The sequence below is a fragment of the Aphelocoma coerulescens genome, unplaced genomic scaffold, assembly GCF_041296385.1.
Source record: "Aphelocoma coerulescens isolate FSJ_1873_10779 unplaced genomic scaffold, UR_Acoe_1.0 HiC_scaffold_87, whole genome shotgun sequence".
Classification (NCBI taxonomy): domain Eukaryota; kingdom Metazoa; phylum Chordata; class Aves; order Passeriformes; family Corvidae; genus Aphelocoma; species Aphelocoma coerulescens.
The window spans coordinates 846260-866327 of record NW_027184071.1 but is presented as its reverse complement, the minus strand read 5'-3'; the positions used below and the strand labels follow the sequence as shown (position 1 = coordinate 866327).

Below are 20068 nucleotides of genomic sequence, written 5' to 3'. Positions count from 1 at the left end.
CATCTGTGTGTTTTTATATGTATTTGTATTTGATATGTATTTACTTACATTTCAGATTTATGGAATTGTATAGTTCTAGAATTCTATTTATTTAGTTCTGGATCTGGGATTCTTTAGAGAGGGATATCTGTATTTCTGTATTCATATATGGGCCGTACAGTTGTAGAATTATGTCATAAATTAAATTGTTAAACTTCAGTTGATATTTGTGTGTAGTGGTAGTAGAGGGTTCCAGTAAATTAATTTTTTTTAACTGAAGTGGGTATTTGTATATATGTACATAGCATGACTGTAACAATAAATTAGTTTTGTAAACTTCAGTTGATAGTTTTATGTTCATGTATTAGCAGCGTGGGTGTAGCAATTTAAAACAAATGTCATTTTTAAACTGAAGTTGCTTTTTGTGTATTTGTACATTAGCAGTGCAAGGGTGGCAATCTGCCATAATTTCCATGTTTAAACTGCAAGAAGGGTAGATTTGTGCTGTACAAAGGACTGGGCAGATGTAAACAGGATGGTGCTGGAGGATTTTGGCCATGAAAATCCCCAGCCGTGCCCAGCAGATCCCCCAGCTGCAGCCAGGCTGGGCAAGGGAACGGCACATTTGGGCTGCCAGCAGAGCCACACGTTGGCTACAGACTCGCTGCAGAGGCCTGCTGAGAAAGCGGGACTCCCCTTGATGCCTTTTCCTGGTCTTAAAATCGAGAGTCAAACATGGTTAGAAGGGGAAAAGGGATTTTACCTGGGGATTTATTTTAAGGATCCTTAGGCGCACACGTCCAGGTCGTATGCATTGAGATGCACCCCGCTGAGTATGTGTGTGTCTCCCCAACATCGGGTATAACATTATAGGTTTTACTAATTAGCAGATCTATCAAAGGTTCCCCAAGGAGAGGCTCAAGTGAGCCCCCTTCTCTAAGGAACCTTCCCCTGCCATGGTTCTATCTTGCTTTACAGAATGTGTTCTGGAGAGGACCTTGGGCTCTGGGGCACACTGATCCCTAGCTACCAAGCTTCTAAAATGTTTCGTCTCTCAGTTTGACAAACAAGTCTAAGAATGTCGGCAAAAAGCACGAAGAATACAGAAGTTGTAAAAAGGTATAATGGCTATAAAAGAAAAGGCAAAAATCTTCATGGCATCATTGCCCCCGTTTTAGAGACTAACAAAACTTTGTCTTGTCTGGTCTCTATTCTTTACCCGCAGAACCTGTTTACACAACCAGCTGCTCCACAGCAAATTACACAGATAATAACTACAATTACAGCTGTTATGAATATTTCTTTTACCTGGGCTCAGTTTGGTAATCAGGAGGTGAGGGTATCAAAAACATGATCAAATTTTAAGGTGTTATTTCTAGAAGCTACTTCATGTAGAATTTGAGTTCTCTTCCAAATGTCATCTAAATCTTTCTTAATTCTTCCACTTTGGTCCACATAAGAACAACAAGTGGTATTGACAATAGCACATACACCTCCTTGTGCAGCAAGTTTGAAATTGAGAGCTACCCTGTTTTGCATAACTGCACGGGACAGACTGTCAACTTCCTCCTGTAAGGCTGAAATTGCATCTGCAGTATGCTGCTCAATACGTTCAATGACAGCCGAGATGTTTACAACTGTTCTTTCCAGTTCAACTACTCCGTAAGCGGGTACAAGGGCTCTGATTATGCTATGAAAAAGTGTGGGACGTTCAATGAGGGGATTAAGAGACCTTTTTTTCTTCTCATTTGGTTTTTCAAGATGGTCAAATATTGTTATATTTGAGACCACAGCCCCAATAGCACAAGCCTGGTCTTTGTTCACAGGCATAACTTTCCAGGCCTTATTACCACATATCCAATACAACCCCATCCCAAACGACTGAGCCAGTCTCCACCCTGTCAGTTTCATCTTTGCTGCAATTCTTGGGTCTATTATTTCCCTGAAATGGGTCTGATGACAATATGAAGGAAGAACGGCTTTTCCTGTGGCGTTTACAATTGCACAAGGAACCTTATAGTTGGCATGCTCTACCAGGCTACTCAGGGTAATGGGGGGCAGAAGGGTGCTATTCATTGGTTCCCACATTTCAGTGCGGTTCTCTTCCATTAAAATGCCAATCAATGGCCACTGACCCTTCCCATCTAGGGGTGGTAACTGAGTACAGATCTAGCAATCGCTCTTATTAAGAATTTTGGACACATTTTGGACCACAGTCTTATGCAAATCATGGGGTGAACCTTGAACCATGGTTACCAGTTGGACAAACAGGAAACACGTCAAAAACAGTTTAAACTGCATCTTTCTGATTTGTATCAGTCTCTGTATCAAATCTCGGTGATTTTGGGAGCAGAAGCTTTCTTCACCCTGGAGTAGTGGATCCACGGTCCCTTGCCAGCAACCTTGACCCCAGTAAAAGTGGTCAGCAAAACTTGGAATGGTCCCTTCCACTTGGCTTGCAAGGGGTCGCTGTCCCACCACTTGATGTAGACTCAGTCTCCAGGCTGGAATGGATGAGCAGCTGTGTCCAATCCTATTGGTTTGGATAACACGACGAATCTCTGGAGCTTCTGCAAAGTGGAACTCAGAGCCATTAAACACTTTTGCAAATCATTTTTACTTCTCATATGAATTTCCCCTGGGATATGTGGAACCTGCTATGGCCTGCCATATAATATTTCATAGGGACTGATGTTGTCCCTTCTCCTTGGCTGTATGCGGACTCTCAGCAAGGCTACAGGCAGGGCTTGAACCCACGTCATGGATGTCTCTTGACAAATCTTGCAAATCTGGGTTTAGAGGGTCCCATTTCTACACACATAGCTACTCTCTCTGGGTGGTCCCTGTACTTCCCAATTGAGTTTTTCCACTGCTGTCATTCTCCATGCAGATGACCTGGACATGTGCACCTAAGGATCCTTAAAATAAATCCCAAGGTAAAATCCCTTTTCCCCTTCTAACCGTGTTTGACTCTTGATTTTAAGACCAGGAAAAGGCATCACCCTGAGCGTAGAACTGTAACCAGGAGCCACCCGGGGAGGAGAAATCCACCCCCATCCCACCGGAAGCTCTTTAGGGAGCGCTCCAAGTGTCCCTCTGAAGGTCATCCTGGAGAGCAGCAGCAACCAGGGATCCTGAGCCAGCTGCGCTGCCTTTGGCAGCACTTTGGCAAAAGGTCTGGAGCCAGGGCGAGGGAACAGTGACTGTAACTGCTGCAGGGCAGGGATGAGGGAAGGGCCATTGACCCAAGTGCTGAAATGCTCCAAAATCCAGAAGGATGCTGGACAACTGGGAAGCAACAAGTTCTCACAAGCGCTGAAATGATGGAAGCCCTTTTTGTGAAGTTCCCTGAAGGAACTCGCAGGGGAAACGCTGCTGTAATAAGTAGGACCAGAAGGCAAAAATGTAGCACTGCTAGGAGATGGTCTATAAGCCCCACAGGCTATGGCTTAGGAAAAGATCAAGTAGAAATTTGACATATTCTATTTATTATATCTATTAAAATATATTGTATATCATACTATATAGGATAAATTGAAGAGATGATAAATTAATATGTATTATTTGATACATGTTGAGAAATATTTTCATTTCATGTAGATTTGAAATATTCTTCCAACTTGGGAGAGTGAAGATGTACTGCTGTCCAAAGCCTTCTGCCCACACAGCCATCAGCCCACGGGTGTGTCCGTGCACACCCACCCACCGTCCTTGCTCTTCTCGGCATCTCTGGGCTGCTGTTTGCACACAATTAGGGTGAATTCAACTCGACAGACCTACCAGTGGGGTACCCAGCTTGGCATGAACGCTGATGGGGCAAGGCACAACACACAGCTCTCAAATCACTTACATTATCACACGTGCTTTCTTTCCTGCTGGGGACTGAGGAACTCTTAAAAGCACCAAAGATACAGAAAAGAGGTGCAAAGAATTGGCATCATGCTACTGCTGGTATCCTCAGGTAGGAAAACCTGTTAGGTTTTTTAAGGTTGCAGCTTTCCAAAAACTAGGAAAGCTGCTCAGCATCAGCACCCCCATTGTAAATGGTTTTATTGACTTGGCAAAACTGGAACGTTACCTTTGGACTCCATCCTTGGTTAAAATCACCTGCCTTGACCTGCAGACTAAAGCAACACCCGCAGCAGAAGCTACGTCAGTCACTTCTCTCAAAAAGATGTCTTAAATTTGCAAGGAGAAAGGAAAACACGTCAGAGTCTATGGATTAATGACAAGACTCGGAGAAATAGTCCAAAGAAGAACTCGGAAGAACTACTGGGAGAAAGAGCTCCAAAGCAAAGGGCCGCAGCTTCTCTGGGACGCTCCTCGTGCTCCAAGGCAGCTGGGCTGCCCTGGCTGCCCAGGACGCTGCGCACCACGGGCCCCGCAGAGCTGCGCAGCAGGGAGGCAGCTTCGGGCACCTCAGCCCCTGGGCAGGAGCGGCCTCCTTGCTCTGCACGGCTGCCCGTGGGCAAACGCAGCGTGCCGGCCTTCTGCTCTTGGCCCCAGCCCGGCCTGGCAGGGCTAATCCCGTTCCCTGTCTGCAACCTGCTAAAGAGGGACTTGTTCCTTTCCAGCCCTCCAGGGCATTCATTTGCACCACAAAACACGGAAGGACTGAGGCCTCAGCAACAGGCCCTGAGCCAAAGTTGCCCTCTAGATGACCCTTCTGACCAAATGTTCTACGGGTCTGCTCCTTAACCAGGCATTACCATCAATGGGATCTGTGCAGCCCTTCATTGGTGGAACGTGTCTTTACCTTTCAGTATTTAGAATGCGGACAAGACCACGTGTGGCCCTGTTTGGGGTGTAGGATCCAAGACAACTCCCTCGGTTCCTCCTCCAGCCATGGCTGGGCTTTGGAAGGAAACAGTAGAATGAAATCAGATGTCCCTGCAATACAAGTTCTGTCAGACTGGTTGTTCAGCACTATCAAAGCCAGGCTACTGCTGCCTAGGCAACAAGATAATGCTTGAGCTCTGCAAAAAGCTGTAGCTATGCAGAAAGAAGTAGTTCCTTTGTAACAGGGTATGTGAATGAAGCCCTTTTTAGAAACCAGCACATTTAGCAGGACAGGCTAACTGCAAAAGCTAACCACTGGCTATTTGAGCCGGCAATCTTAGAGAGCACGTGCAGGAAGCAGGGGTGAGAAGTTCAGGAAGACTTAGGAGCCTTCATCAGAAATGACCACCAGGAGGCTGACGACCACCGCGTGCAGAGACTGTGCATGTGCTCCAAGGGCTGACATAAACGTGTGATTAGAAAATGTCTTGCAATATGAAGGTTAGGAAAGTATAATGTGCACATTAAGGAAAAAAAGTATAAAATCTACTACTGTGTGAAGAATGGAGTGAGTTTGTGGTGGAGTTACTCCCCTCCCTCCCTCCCTCCTGGTGTCCAATAAACAAATACCTGCTCTATAGGCCTTATACTACGGAGGACTGCTCTCTTGCCCAGGTTTTGGGCATCAGACTTTAAAAACTGTTGTTGATTTCAGACCAGAGGAAGAGAACAACTCCACAGTTTTTTCCCAGTTCCTTCAAATGGTGTTATAAAATTCTTGTCTCTTCCCTTATTCTTTCACGTTCAGACAAAGATTTACTAGAAAACTACCAATTTACCCCAGCAAGCACATTCCCTTTTCCACTGCTTAAGTCAGGACAGTTATTGCTCTCCACAGGGTTCATAACTAGAATCAGACTGGCCATGTGGCACAAAGCTGGGCCTGTGGGAAAGCCCAGCAAGCACAGACCCCTGCTTTTCATGCTAAGATGGCTCATGCTCCTCCTTTCTCAAAGCATTTCCACCTCTTTCTCCTTGTAATGGTATATCCTATTGTTTGTCCAGCACAAATACAGTTCAGATCGAAATCTCAGAATGAAACAATCAGCCTTGCATTCTAGTTTGCCTACAACAGACATCTTTGATTGCAATTTCCATCATCTGCTGTGCTGCCTGCAAAAAATAAATTTACATTCTGTCATCAAAATAATTTTGTCCGATAAACTTGTCTAATTCTTAAACAATGCCATTGCTTTGACCTTAACAGGGGTTAATTTTGTGTGTTGGCTTCACAGAAGCACACAGTCCTCAGCTGGTGCCAGCGAGTGCTGAGTGTGCCTCAGCACTCAGCACTCTGAATGTGTGGAGTTTGATTGCTGGAGTGCAGTGTTTTAGCAAACATCCCCAAGGCCCGTATCTGTTCCCATAAACAGCAGGAGCTCAGAGGAGATGGCTTGTGCTCCTTTTCACCCGCTGCTCATCTCCACACACCGAAATACCTGAGAATCATGGCTGTATTTGTCGGCAGACAAGGAGCTGTTATTTGGCCCGGTCAGAAGGGACTGTAATACCATAAAAAGAAGTGATGTTTCTAGGAAACATCACTTAAGAGTAAGGGTCAAATTCTCCCGACACTAAAATGTCCTTCTTATTTATTCAGTGATAATTGAATCTTGCTACCTAGAACGTATAGTTTTCTTTCACATTCAAAAAGAGGTCTAAACTGTCTTGTGTCAAAGGAGTGACATTATGGGAACAAGTTTCTCCACCTACTTTTTATTTCGTTTGGTGGGGGATTGGTGTTTGGGGGGGTTTTTTTGTTAGTTTAGTTCAGTTTAGTTCAGATTAGTTCTGAGTTGGGGATTTTTGTGGAGTTTTTTTGGTTGGTTGGTTAGTTTGGTTTGGTTGGGTTTGCCTGTTGATGGTTTTAGCCTGAGACCTACAGCATACAGAAAGGTAAAATCCCTGGCAGGTGCACACCTGGAAAGCAGTTGGGTGCATAAGCAGGCAGACTTATATCCCTAGCTTTAATAGAGTAAACCCTGCTTTGTTTCTTCATTTCTTCACTTGAGCCTTTTGCAAATATTTGCATTTTCTTGATCCTAAATACTGACAACGGATGCTTTAATTTCTTTCTTTTCTTTTACTTTGGCTTAGGTGTCGAATGTCTTCAAGTTCTTCTGGTAAGAAGACATTCTTTACTGAAGGACACGGCAAACATATGAGGTGAGTTTTGAGTCTATGAGATGTCCAACTTCCCAGTACTTCCCCTGACATGAGCTGCAAGATGCAGGTGGCCAAGTTGATATTCCTGGAGAAGAAGAGGGAGATATTTCTTCCATTGCTTGGCAAGAAGCTTTTCCAGCAAGCAGAAGGATGCTGGAGGGCACCTGAACCCCAGGAGCCCTGCAGAATTTGTCTGCCTCTCTCAGCTTGTGTGTCACTGATAAACACACAGGCCCACAGCCACACATCTGGATGAGGAAGAGTCCATACCATTTAAAGTCCAACAGCAGTATTCCAAAATCACTTCTGAGCTACCTTAGCCAGTGACTAAACTACCTGTGACAGAAGCCAGAACGAGATGCAATTATTACTGAAAACTCCCCTTAATCCCAGTTTTGTTCCTTTGCCACAGCCCTCACCAGAGTATTTCACCATGACCTTTAGTCCTCCTGGAGCTACTCAGGTAACAAATGCCATTTCCCCTCGGCACAGTCACAGCCAGCCTGAACAGGCACAGACGATGAGAATTTCTTCCACCTGAGGTACCTGCGCTCTTAAACGTCCCTGGAGCGCTTCCACTAGCTCAGCTCACTTGAGGGAGGAGAACCATCCTGGCAGACCTGAGCAGCATATCCAGGAGACAGGGAGACCCAAACCAGGGCATCACAGCTTCAGGTTTAACAAGACTTGTGCAGACATCACACAAAACAGTTCATGCAGATATTCAGTGGAGGCTGCAGAATGTACAGAGAGATTTTAGTCGGGGGGAGCAGCACTAGAACAACCTGAGATGGTGTTTGCAGACAAACAAACCCAAGGGAGCAAACAGAAAGAGGCAGAAGCTGCTTGTGAAGTTCAGCAAAGAACCATTTCAGACCAAGTTCATCCCAAAACGGAGGTGCAGTTTCAGGGCAGTTACCATGAAGTTTTGCTTTGTGGTTCTGTTTTTCTGTAGAAAAGACTTTATGTTCTCTCTTCTTACCCTCTAAAGTCCAGGGACTAAGGTGGCCCCCTCAGTGCTGGTGAGCAGGTTTCAAAACCTGTGTTTTGAATTCACTGGACTCAAAAGCGTGGATGCTCTGTACCTGCTGTTGCAGTAAGATTCCCTTTGCCTGGTGGGATTCTACCTCCTATGCCAATATTTTTAGTTATGTCAAACTTGGGGTCTAGGTGTTCCTATACTGGGTTAAAACCACATCTGTAAGGAGGAAGAAAGTGATGAAGATTCTCTTCCCCATTCTGTAGCCAAGGAACCCAAGAAATACATGCTAAATTCAATGACTTATTACTTGTTTGCCAGGAATTTCTCACTTTTATCAGCAATGTAAGTCCAAATACAGACTCCAGCTAAATTGGTCAGAAAAATGTACATTTCTTTCTTCAGCTTCTACTCTTCATGCTGCTGTGGTTAGACCAAGTAACCTACAACACTGGCAGGAACAGCCTTTGCCACAAGTACAGTATAGAAGTAAACAGCAAAGGATGGGTTCAGGACCAGCAGTTAGTTCCCAGAAGATCAGGAACAGCTTGGGTGCTGCATGCCCACCATGTCTGCATCACCTTAAGGGACATTGCTATGGCAGGTGTTGGAGGAAAAACTGTCTGAGCATCTGAGATGGAAAGGTGAAGGCAGTGACACAGCTGTGGGCCAATCAGAAAGTGAAAATTGTGTCTTCCTACGCCGCAAGGAGATCTTACATGCTAGCAGAAGAGCACAAAGGACAGTTTCACCTGAAACACACACTAATGTATGGCAGATATACTGAAAATATTTATAATTTCTAACAGCTTCTAAAATAAGTCAGTATAGACTGTTTTAACGTTGCCCCTGTTGCACGTAATACCAAGAGACTAGGGAAAAAATATATTTACATAAGGCATATTTCGCTTTCAGAACTGACTGCTCTTTAACTTGGAACTGGTAAGTATTCACCAGTAGGAAAAACATTAAAACTGCATTTTCAAAGTGGTAAAAATTGGGATTCAAAAGCTACAGTGCCATGTAGGGAAAAAGGAAAGATATGGAACAGTAATAATACTTAAAGTCATCAGGCCTGTACATTGAGTGATGTTCTCTACAAATTACTTTTAAAGGGGAAAGGAGTAATTTTAAGAGAAAAATCTTAATCTAAAACCACATACCACAGTTTTAAGGATTTTTCTTTCCTAAAACTTAACAACCTTTTCTGTTGTTAATTATTAAACCAATTTTTGGCCCAAACACTGAAATATAATATCCATCATTTGTCTTGTGGTGTTTGTAACTGACATTAAATTCTACCAGTAGGTAGAAAATTGGGAATGAGTCATGCTGCCAGACACAAGATAAGCACACTTCTTTTCAAGTTTCAGTAGCCTTAAAACACAGCTAAGGGTAACTTCTCATTCTTAGCCACAGAGTACTGTGGAAAAGTCAATGCATAAACATAACCATACTTCAGGGGTGACTAAACATTCCAGTGGACAATCCGCTTTTCAGCCACCTGCTTCCTCATCTCCAGTAGGGCACCGGTCCAGTGATCGTGTGTTTCTCATAACTCACAGAGAGTACAGAGGAGATCTTCAAAACGAGACTTTTCTGGATGAAGCAGCACATAGACAAATGTGTGGGAAATAAGGGCCATGAAACATGAAGAAAGATGTCCCTTCTCTTCTGAACTCCTGTCTTCTCCTTTTTGCCTATTCATTAGAAATGTTGTTGCAATTCGGTCGCTGGGATAATTTTTACAAGAGTTGTTACACTGTGTTTAAAGAAAGACAAACCCCATCCCACTGAGGTGCATCATTCGGAATTCAGGTACTGTTTTAAGCTGTTTAAGATGAATTGGGAAGAGATTTTCTGGGTAGTGGGTTTCCATTTTTCTGAGAAAGCCAGCACACACAGGAAGAGATGACAGGGCATCTTTAAACCACTCAGTGCAAAAGACTATTCCAGAATGTGGTGAGACCAACAATCCTTGTGTCACCCATAGGGCAGGGACCAAAGTGACAGGGCAGGGCTCCTCACAAAGGGAGCTGGAAGGAGGGCAAGAGAAGGCAGTGTTAGCTGGAACTCAAGACAAGCTGGATGTACGGAGAACATCCCCTCTGTGTGTGTGGGATGAGCTTATGCCACAGCACCAAACATACTCACATGAGCCCGCAGGGTTAAATGATGTAGAGACATAAAAAAAAAAAAAAAAAAAAAAGGCAGGAATTAAAGAGATGGAAGAATTAGGTCTATTTTTTCCTGCTATGAACAGAAAAATCTTTCCAGTTCAAGAGAGAATTTAAAAGAACAAGTGACACTAAGCACAGAGGATTGGAAGATCACCTTTGTTAGTCTCCATTGAAAAGACTTGGCTGCAGGAGGGATTTTGCATTGGAACTCTCCCCAGACTGGGGAAAAAAAAGAAGAGAAGAAATGATTCCTGAGGAAAGAAAAAGGCACAATCTCTTGGAGAGACATCAGCGGGAGTTCACTACAACTCTAGGTCATTAATCCCTTGGGGAAAGCAACATCCATCCACGGCGCACGATTTAAGCTTTGATGGCAACGCTGACAAAACTGCTGCCCCTTCCTGTTGCTGCTTCTGACTCCAAAGAATGAGAAATGGGCCAAATCTGCCCAAGACAGGCAGAGCCAGTGAGAAAGAGCCAGCCAGTTAGCTGGAAAAGAGGCAAAAAGCAAGTCCTCAAGTCTCTCCTTTTCATCATTTCCCCTGGTCTTGTTGGACCAGTGTGCTTTGAAGTAGGCAACTCTGGTAGCAACCCCAAGCAAAAGAGTGAAGCTACTCAGTGGAAGATCTTTTTCCTCCCTCCCTTCAGCCATGCAGAACACAGAGAGATGTGGCTGCCACTTGACACATAGGAACAGTTTCCCATGGGATTCCTCAGTTTGGACCCTTTCTGAAACTGGCTGCGCTTGCCTTGGTGGTTTGGGGTCGTGCTGCGAGCCAAAGGCAGAGGGACGATTCCACGCAGAGAAAGAAAGGCTTTGCCCCGCTCCGGTCCGTGCCGCGCCCGGGCAGCGCCCCGGGAGCCGCCCCGCCCGCGCTGTGCCCGCAGCCCCGGCTTTGTGCCGCTCGCTCCCGCGCGGGGCCGAGCGCAGCGCCCCCCTCAGGCCGCGCGCCGCCGGTGCAGCTGCGGCCGTTGCGGCGCCAGTGGGCGACAGGCGCGATGGCCGAGCTGCCGCTGCCCGCCGGGCTCAATGCCAGCACCTTCCCCGCCAAGCTGTGGCGCCTGGCGAACAGCCCCCGCGTCCGCTCCGTGCGCTGGGACACCCAGGGCCAGGGGGTGCTCATCGACCGCGCCCTCTTTGAGCAGGAGCTGCTCAGCCCGGCCGGCGCCGACGGGGCGGGCGGAGAGGGAGGGGCGGCGCTGCCGGACTCCTTCAAAGCCACGCACTTCGGCAGCGTCGTCCGGCAGCTCAATCTCTACGGCTTCCAGAAGGTGCTGGGTTGGTTTGGCGCGGCTGTGCCGGGCGATGCCGGGGCCGCCGTGCACTTCAAGAATCCCAACTTCCGCCGCGACCGCCCCGACCTCCTCCTGCGCATCAAGCGCCTGACCAGGGCCAACAGGCAGCGGCTGGCAGCCGGGCTGGAGGTGCGCAGCCGCCAGCCCAGCCGCTTCCAGCAGCTCAACACGGAGCGGCCGCTGCTGCACTTCCCCGCCGGGCACCCCCCCGGCGCCGGTGAGACGGGGTGGGAGCTGCGGGCGTGAGGCTGGCGGGGGCTTTGGCCGCGGGCCCTGCCCGTGCTGGGGCCGCTCAGCGCGGCTGCCCCGGGCGGCACAGGGGCTGTCCTTGGGCAAGGCAGCTGCGCCGGCAGGGCCCGGGAGCGGTGCCGGCTGTGCCGCGCTGCCGGGGGCTGCGGGACGGTCCCGCCGGGGCTGCGCTCGCCACAGCCCGGCCCGCTGGGCCTGCAGCCGGCCCAGCCCTGAGCCGTGGCTGGCTCTGCTCCTGGCCCGGCCCTGGGGTTGCTTGGGGAGCTCTCCGTGCGGGTGTGTAAGCCGAGGGCCCGGCTGTGGTCCCGCCCAGCTGGAGGGAGCCTCCTGTCCCTTTGGAGCAGAGGGAAAAGACCCGGCAGTTGGGTTTCTGGCAACTGCCTCCTGCCAAGGATTTGCAGCGGGACGGTTTTCCCAGACGGTTGAATGAGTAGGGGAGAGCTAAGTAGACAAGGAATTGGTTGTTGAATAGCCCGGGAGCATGTTTTTTTTTTTTCTTCTTTGTAATCCTGCTTGGGAGGATGGGAGCTTTTCTCTTCCCTGATAGAAGTACAGTTGCTGCCAAGGGAAACATACCTGAGAACCAATACTCACCTAGTCTTCCCTTTGCCTCCTTTCCTCTTCCCTGCCTCCTACACAGCTCCCTCATCCCAGCACCTCGGTGCTGTCTCACCTGAGGGTTTAGAGCTGCCTCCCGGACCTCCCAGGACAAGTCCAGGTGCTCAGGAGTCTGACGCTTCCCCACCAGCTCCCAAGAGAATGTTTACCACCTCTGGACTTCCTGGGGTCTCATCTGAGGAACCAGGCACATGCAAATTTCCACTCAAGCGTGAGCTCGTCATTCCACTGGTTCGCATGGACCTTAAACGCCACCCTGAGCTCATGGTTCCACTGGTGCCTGTAGACCATCCGAGAACTTCCGTGGCCCTTCCGCAGAAGCGCAGCTGCACATCTTCAGAGCAGCACACCCCAGCCTACAGCCCATCAGGTAGGGAGACAGTTTGTACCCTTGCTTTTCAAACAGGTCCTGGAAAGTGACCATTTAAAGTCTTTTTGCACAGTGTTCTGTCATGGGTAGATCTCAAGTGAGAATCAGGTAGAAAGTGTCAAGTGTATGGGGAAGCAGGACCATGAAAACAAAACCAGTCTCTGTCTGCTTTTCCTGTCCTTCCTCCAGATTTGGAGGCTGTTCTGGCCATTTTCCAGACAGCCTCTCTGTAGGGATGAAAGGGAGAGGCAGAAAACATTGGTCCACAACTGGTCAGTGTCACGTGCACCCCCATCTCTCTTGAAATGAAGCCCAAACTAGGATGCTGACAGGATATTGCAGAGCTTACAGGTTGTCTCTCCTGCAAAGAAGGCTATTAAATTTCAGTGAGCTCTGTGTGTCCCCAGAACTGCTGCAGCTGCAGAATACAGCCTCACCCACAAGGTTGCTTTTTACAATACAATCAGAGTTGAATTTTAGCATGTGTGTCTGCAGATCTGGGCTCTTCCTGGGTGAATCCACTTTCTGTGGTCTGTTGGGATGAGAAACTCAGAAGCAGCCACATCTAAAAGCTGCTGGGGAGATAGAAAAGGCTGAGATTACAAAGTCTTTGTGTGTAGATCAGTTTTACAATCCATCCTTTAATATCCATACCCATCAATTAGAGGAAACACTGTTTGAGAGGAAGAAATCAGTCTTCCAATCCCCTGGGAAGTTGGAATACATTTCTGGAATTGAGTTTCTGTGTGCTTCCTGTGATGTTTGCTGCAAGGCAGCAATAGAGCTCTGTGTCCCAAAGCCACATTCTGGAGCCTGACCAATGTGTTTGGATTCCTGCAGCCACGCCAGGCAGTTCAGCCCCCAGTGCTCCAGCTGGCAGTGCTGGTTGGGCAGCGTGGACGGCCTCCAGCTGGGCTTGGAATAGTCCTGGGGACGAGGAATTGCCACCCCTGGATCTAGACCTTGTTCTTAAGACACTGGAGGAGATGCTGTCACCATCCCTGCCTGAAAGGTCTCCCTTTGCTCAGGTAACTCCATTGGGTGGGAGGGAAAGGGGCTGGGCTGAGAGCTGTGGATGTTGTTGCATGGCTGAGAAGCAAAGGCTTCTTGGATTAAGCTTTGAATGGACGAGGAAGGATTTGCTTGGTCAAGCAAGATTTCCAAAAGAAGAGGGAATGAAAAGTCTCCCCCCTTAGGGAGGATGAGAGGTTTGAGCCGGTGGTGGCCAGGTTTGGGTGCTCCTTTTGCTGGGGAGAATCCCTGGTGCAGGGGCCTTTGTGGTGATGCTCTGTAGGTTCTAAGAGGCTCTGTGTGATGGGAAAGAAGGGGAGAATTGCCACTGAAGGCAAAGTGTCCCATGCAGGGAGGGGCAGGCGAGAGGTGCCTCCGTTAGAGCAGCAGACGTGGGCTCTGCCTGTTTTGGGTGGGAAGGCCAAGGCAAAGCAAGGGCTGGAGCTGCAGCTTTCTTGTCCTCTCAGTAGCCTGGTGCCTCCATTCCTGTTTCTATCTGGCAAATCCTCAGCTGGGCAAACTTGCCAGCCTTGCTCTCTGTGTTCCAGAGCTCAGGCACCTTCCTCTTGGGCATCTCTGTGGGAAGAGATGTGTGTTCCCATCCAGACCCTGCAAAGCTGCAGCCTGGATGAGAGTGTTCTGCTGTTCTGCTCAGGGCTGTGGAGGGAGGAGCACATCCCTGTGCCAGGAGCTGGCAGAACTCCTTCCTTAGTGCCCACTTCATGTGTTCAGTGTGAGCCCCACATTCAACTTTGTCAGCTTTGGCAGCTTTTGGACTGTGTTTGAGAAGTCAGTCTTCTCCACTGTTGAAGGCCTTTGGGGCCCAGACTTCTTTGTTAGGAACAAGGGATGGAAGTGTGTGAGCAGTGGAGCTTTTAGGGGGCAGAAGTGTTGGTTTTGAGGCCCCATGACTTGTGTGATTGGTGAGCAGGACAATGATGATGCTGGACATGAACGGGTTAAGGACTCCTTTAAGCCCAGGGGCTTCTTCTGTGTGGAAGAGCAATTCAGTCAGGGACCATGAGTCCTTGTGTTTGACAGATTCCCTCTTTGGATTAGGAATCCCCTTCCTGTTAACTCTTGCCTCTTCCCAGATGTGCCTGGAGTGTTCAGTTCCTGTGTTGGCACAGGCCTTTTTGCATATTATTATACAACTTTGCCAAAGAATTTCTCTGTTTTGTTTAATATGCAGACCCACTGCCTGCTGCAGATTTATTAGCCAGAAAGGGCAGAGTCAAGGTGGTGAGTGGGATTTTTTGGGATCCCCAGTATCTCATTGCTAAGTGTGATGACCTTTCGTCTTCTGTAAACTCAGACACAGCAGTTTTCAAAAGCATTTTCTTCTTCAAGAGAAGAAAATGTGGCAGGCTCTGATCTATTGTGTCCCTGCAGAAAACAGTGAGTGATCTTTGGGTTTCTTTCTTTCTGGTTTTCAGGACAATCGTAGTGTTGCCCCTGAGTCTTCAGGAAGGGAGGCCGGGAACAGGGCTGCAGCAGAGGGAGCTTTGCCTGGCGCCATGAGCTGCAGAAAGAGGTCCCTGGAGCCCGAGGAGCCTGGTAAGGAGAGAGCCCACACTGCTTTAGAGAGCTCTGAGGCAGCTGCTCTGAGCCTGCCTCTGGCAGGAAGGGAGATGAGAAGAGTTGAGCTCTTGTCTGCAGGGTTGGTGCTTCCTGGTGCCTTTAGGTCAAATCCTGCCCTGGCTCAGCCTCCCCGAGCCCTGCCCTCCACGCTTCTCCAGAGGCACTGACACTGAGTGCTGTGCTGTGGCCAGAGAGCCATGAATAACCCTGACCCTGTGGGAGTTGTGTCACCAACCCAGGTGTCCCAATTTGGAGCTGAAGTCTGTGGATGAGTTTGCTGCAGGGTGACAGTGCTCTGGAGGCAACACTGAGTGACTCCTGAAGCAAGAGAGCAAAACCCCAGCAGAAAGTCAATGTAGAAGTCTGAGCTTTTTGTCTCAGAACATTAAATCAATGTATGACCAATCTGCTGGTAGGCCTAGTGAGACACATTAAAAATACAAGCAGCAGAAGCTCTGAGGCCAAGCAAATGATAAAACACAAGGATTTATGATTTGGAAAGGAAAAACTTACCCCAAATTAGCGAGAACTAATAGGAGAGAGAGAGCACCTTGGATCTGCATTCTTGAGCAAGGCTGGTGCAGCCTGCAGGCCTCATGGGGAGATCTTTCCCTCCCAGCTCTTCCTGCCAGAGCTGATGGTCGAGTTGAAGCCGCTGTTGCTCACTGCAGAGGGCAGTTTGTAGGTCCCAGGTAATGGAGCTGGTTCGTAACTCAGCTCACAGCACCCTTCAGCTTCAGCTCTTTCAGTGAGGACTGAGGTGTCTGTGTCAGCACAGAGGAGGAACAAGGCTGGGCTTCTGTGTGGGAGCTGGGACTGTCTGTGCTTCAAGCTCTCGTGGGTGCCATTTGCACTGCGGGTGCTGAGACTTTATCGGGAGACTTCAAACCTTCGGAGGTTTTGAAAACTTGGAATGCTCCCTGTTCTTTAAAGAGCAGGCTTCAAATTCCCAAGGGAGAGTCTGCCTTTCAGGTCACCTTCTACAGTCTTTGATAGAAAGGCAATTACTTCCAAAAGGAGAGATGCCTGAAGGCCAATATTGACTCAGTGTTCCTTTTGCTTCCCAGATATCCATCTGATCTACCTCTCCAGGAGGGCTGCCTTGCGTGGGAGGAAGGGACCGAGGGAGAGCCTGTGACCATCAGGCAGGTGGAATCCCTCTGTTTATAGATAGATTTATAGATGTCTATAGTTATATTTATATATCCATATAGTTATTTATAGTATTTATACTATACTTATTAGTTACATATAGTATTTATAGATTTATAGAGTTGTGTTTATAGGTGAATGTATTTATAGATCTGTGTAGTTAAATTTATATATATAGTTATAGATGTGATGTAATTATATTTATACATAGGCAGTTAAAGTTATAGATTTGCAGATTTATATATGTGTAGAGAAAAATATTTATATATCTAAGTTATATTTGTAAATGTACACAGTTATACCATAAGAGGTATTTGGATGTTTAGATACATAGATTGATGTTTATATAGCCTAGGCTGCATCCTAAGCTCTTTCTGCCCTCAGCCACCTTTTTAATCTCTTGTTTTCCCCCTGTGCCCCCTCGGTCCCCTCTTCCTGTGCTGGCTCCGAGCTGGCGGCCGGGCCGGGCGCAGCAGCAGCTGCAGCCCCGGTGTCCCTGGAGCGGTGGGAGCTGCCGGTGGCCGCAGGCACTGTGCCCTGAGGAGCTGCTGGAGGACGGTGAGCCAGAGGGGGCTGAGGGCGCTGAGGAGGCAGCGACACTGAAAGGACGGTGACCTTGAGGTGCTGGTGGGACTGGGGGGTTTGGGGGAGCAGAGGGCGAAGTGGCACTGAGGTAACAGGGAAGTGGCACAGGCTGAGGGGGGTGGCAGGTCTAAGGGGACAGGATGGATCTGAAGGGACTGAGGGGCATGAGAGGACTGTGGGGGTCTGAAGAAACTGAAGGCGGCTGTGCGTTTGCCGAGGGCATGGCAGGGCTGAGGGGATGGAGGGGGCCAGCAGGGAGCACAGCGGGATCTGGGACTGTGGGTCTGCCAAGCCATGGAACCAAGTCCAGAGTCTCCACTTTTGCCACAGCTGCCCTGAAGACCTTGAGAACATCCAGAGACTGATGAGAACCAGCAGGGAGAAGCTGAAGGGCACAGCAAGAGCAGTGAACGGGGACCTGCTGCTGCCACCCGAGAGCCTGGGTGAGGCCCCAGGGCCGGTGAGGCAGGGTGGGCGTGAGGCTGGCGTGGGCTTTGGCCGCGGGCACTGGCCGGCTGGGCAGGAGCGGGCCCTGCCCGTGCTGGGGCCGCTCAGCGCGGCTGCCCCGGGCGGCACAGGGGCTGTCCTTGGGCAAGGCAGCTGTGCCGGCAGGGCCCGGGAGCGGTGCCGGCTGTGCCGCGCTGCCGGGGGCTGCGGGACGGTCCCGCCGGGGCTGCGCTCGCCACAGCCCGGCCCGCTGCGCCTGGTTTTGCTTTCTAAGCCTCCTGGGGAGGCTCTGAGATTTCTCTTCCCTGATGGAAGTGCAGCTGCTGCCAAGGGAAACGTCCCGATCCTGACTCAGTGTTCCCTTTGCTTCCCAGGTGTCCCATCTGCTGTCCCCGTCCAGGAGAGCTGCTCTGCACGGGAGGAAGAGACCGAGGGAGAGGCTTTGAAAATGGGGCGGCTGGAATCCCTCTGCTTGTATTTCTGTTTAAAGATGTATGGACTTGCTCATAAGATAGTGATAATTACATGGATATTTATATGTAGGTTGCTATTTGTATAGGTATATTTCTATATGTATGTTGTTATATTTATGGATGTATGCTGTATATATATATATGTTTGTAATTATATATATGTGTATCTATCTATCTAAGTATATATGTATGTTGTTATGTCTGTGTTAAGTTCTGTTTCCTATGTATGCTGATTTCTAGGTATCTATTTCTATTGATGTAGTTCTAGGCATATGGCTACTTAAATAGGTATAGTGGTATTTGGTTAGGTATATATGTCTATTTTTATATTTTTATATGTATATTGATCTATTTCTATGTATAACTATATTTACATATGTGTTGAGATGTACAGCTATATATTGGTATTGATTCAGTTGTATGGATATGGAGATTGGTATGGTTGCCTAGAGATAGGTTTGTTGTATGTATGTATTTATAGATATAGTATGTAATATCTAATATTTCATCTATATCTGTATCTTGTGGTGGTTATAAATGTCTTTATTTCTATTTAAATATGTGTGAAGTTGTACAGTTGTAGAATGCTGTTTATTGAGTTCTTGGCATAGGGCTATTTAGAGAAGGATAGTGATATTTTTGTACTGATATATGGGCTGTACGGTTGTAGTAGTATGCAATAAATTAAGTTGTTAACCTTCAGTTGATCTTTGTGTATAGTGAGTTGTTGTAGAGGTTGGCAATAAATTAATTTTTGTTAACGGAAGTGGGTATTTGTATAGTTTTACATTGCATTGTTGTAGAAGTCTAATAAATTACTTTTTTGAACTTGAAGTTAGATCTGTATAGTTATATATTGTCAGCGCGGGTGTAGCAATTTGTAATAAATGACATTTGTCAACTGAGATGAGTGTCCTGTGATTTGTGCTCTCCAAAGCAAGGGGCAGATGTAGACGTGAGGACGCTGGAGGATTTTGGCCATGAAAATCGCCAGCCGTGCCCAGCAGATCCCCCAGCTGCAGCCAGGCTGGGCAAGGGAACGGCACATTTGGGCTGGCAGCAGAGCCACACGTTGGCTACAGACTCGCTGCAGAGGCCTGCTGAGAAAGCGGGGCTCCCCTGAGCGTAGAACTGCAGCCAGGAGCCAGCCGGGGAGGAGAAATCGTGCACAATGAAAACAAGAAAGAAAATGTGGCAAAACAGATGTGGTGATACTGTGGGAGCTTGATTAGATGCCCTAAATCACCACTGTCTAGGCATGTATTCAGCAACAATAATGTGTATAAAATCCCTTCCAGGAAAGATAGGATTGCACTTTCCCCTTCATTTACCTTGCTGTTTAAGTGGAAGATGTCCTTGTTACTGAGAATTTTTGCCCTTCAGCACCTCCCTCCCTCCCATTAAATAAAAGATTATGTACTGCAACGTGTCACCATAAATGAAAACAGCCCTGGCCTCGTGACAGGGTTTGCAAAGTCTTCCCTCCTCCTGCCCCTTCCTGTCCAAACTCTACCTGAGGTGAGTGAGGGCTCCAGGAATTCAGCAGGGTGCAGTACCACCACAGGTGGGAAGGTTTTGCAAAGCTTCCTAAGTATCAGGAAACTCTGGCTTTGCCAGTCTTCCCCTGGAGTATTGTTCTGCTCGTGAATGATCTGGGAGGACGCTGTGCCTCCAGCTCACTCAAGTAAAGTTTGTTTTCTTCATGGCTTGAATAGAGGAAAATGAAAATTGTAATTTTTAAAGTGAAATTTGGGCTTTGGTGCAGCTGAGTTTGCTTCATGATTTGCTGTGGAAAGTAGGGTAAAAGCTTTAAATTCCCAACAGAAGCTGACGCCTGGCCCACACAGAGAGTTGAATGAGGCCCAGGTGTGCTTGCTGCACACTGGTCCAAGGGAGAAGTTGGAAAAAAATGCCCTTGTATTGCAGATTGAGCCTCTGTGTACTGTTGTCGGAAGGGCTGTCTGTGGTAAAACGTGGTAATCCAGCCAGAAACTGTGGATATGTGAGCTCTAACAGCAACCTGCTTCTCCAGAGCGAGGGACAGGGCCGGCCCCAAAGCCTGAAAGGTGTTCTGGGTACTGGCAGAGGTACTGGAAGGCCAGGCTGTCCTTGTGCAGGGATGGCCTTCAAAGGGGCCTTCACA

General features: G+C 48.0%; 1 protein-coding gene across 2 annotated transcripts; it reads left to right on the top strand.

Annotated features, from left to right (window-relative positions):
* The first annotated feature begins 12280 nt into the window (after positions 1-12280).
* On the top strand, positions 12281-18759 carry LOC138102582 (uncharacterized). Of its 2 annotated transcripts, none has more exons than XM_069000311.1 (6): positions 12281-12676; positions 13517-13704; positions 15124-15244; positions 16336-16978; positions 17336-17448; positions 17827-18759. In XM_069000311.1, the coding sequence occupies exons 1-4, from the start codon at positions 12448-12450 to the stop codon at positions 16404-16406; spliced, it is 609 nt and encodes a 202-aa protein (XP_068856412.1). In that variant the 5' UTR covers positions 12281-12447; the 3' UTR covers positions 16407-16978; positions 17336-17448; positions 17827-18759. The 2 variants fall into 2 exon arrangements, with proteins under 2 accessions (XP_068856412.1, XP_068856411.1); XM_069000310.1 differs by having other exon boundaries at positions 16336-17041.
* The last annotated feature ends 1309 nt before the right edge of the window (positions 18760-20068 follow it).

Coding starts and splice junctions, on each gene's coding strand:
- LOC138102582 (XM_069000311.1), top strand. CDS start 12,448: ATGTTTACCACCTCTGGACTTCCTGGGGTCTCATCTGAGGAACCAGGC. Junction 12,677..13,516: donor CCCAGCCTACAGCCCATCAG/GTAGGGAGACAG, acceptor GGATTCCTGCAG/CCACGCCAGGCAGTTCAGCC. Junction 15,245..16,335: donor CCTGGAGCCCGAGGAGCCTG/GTAAGGAGAGAG, acceptor TTTGCTTCCCAG/ATATCCATCTGATCTACCTC.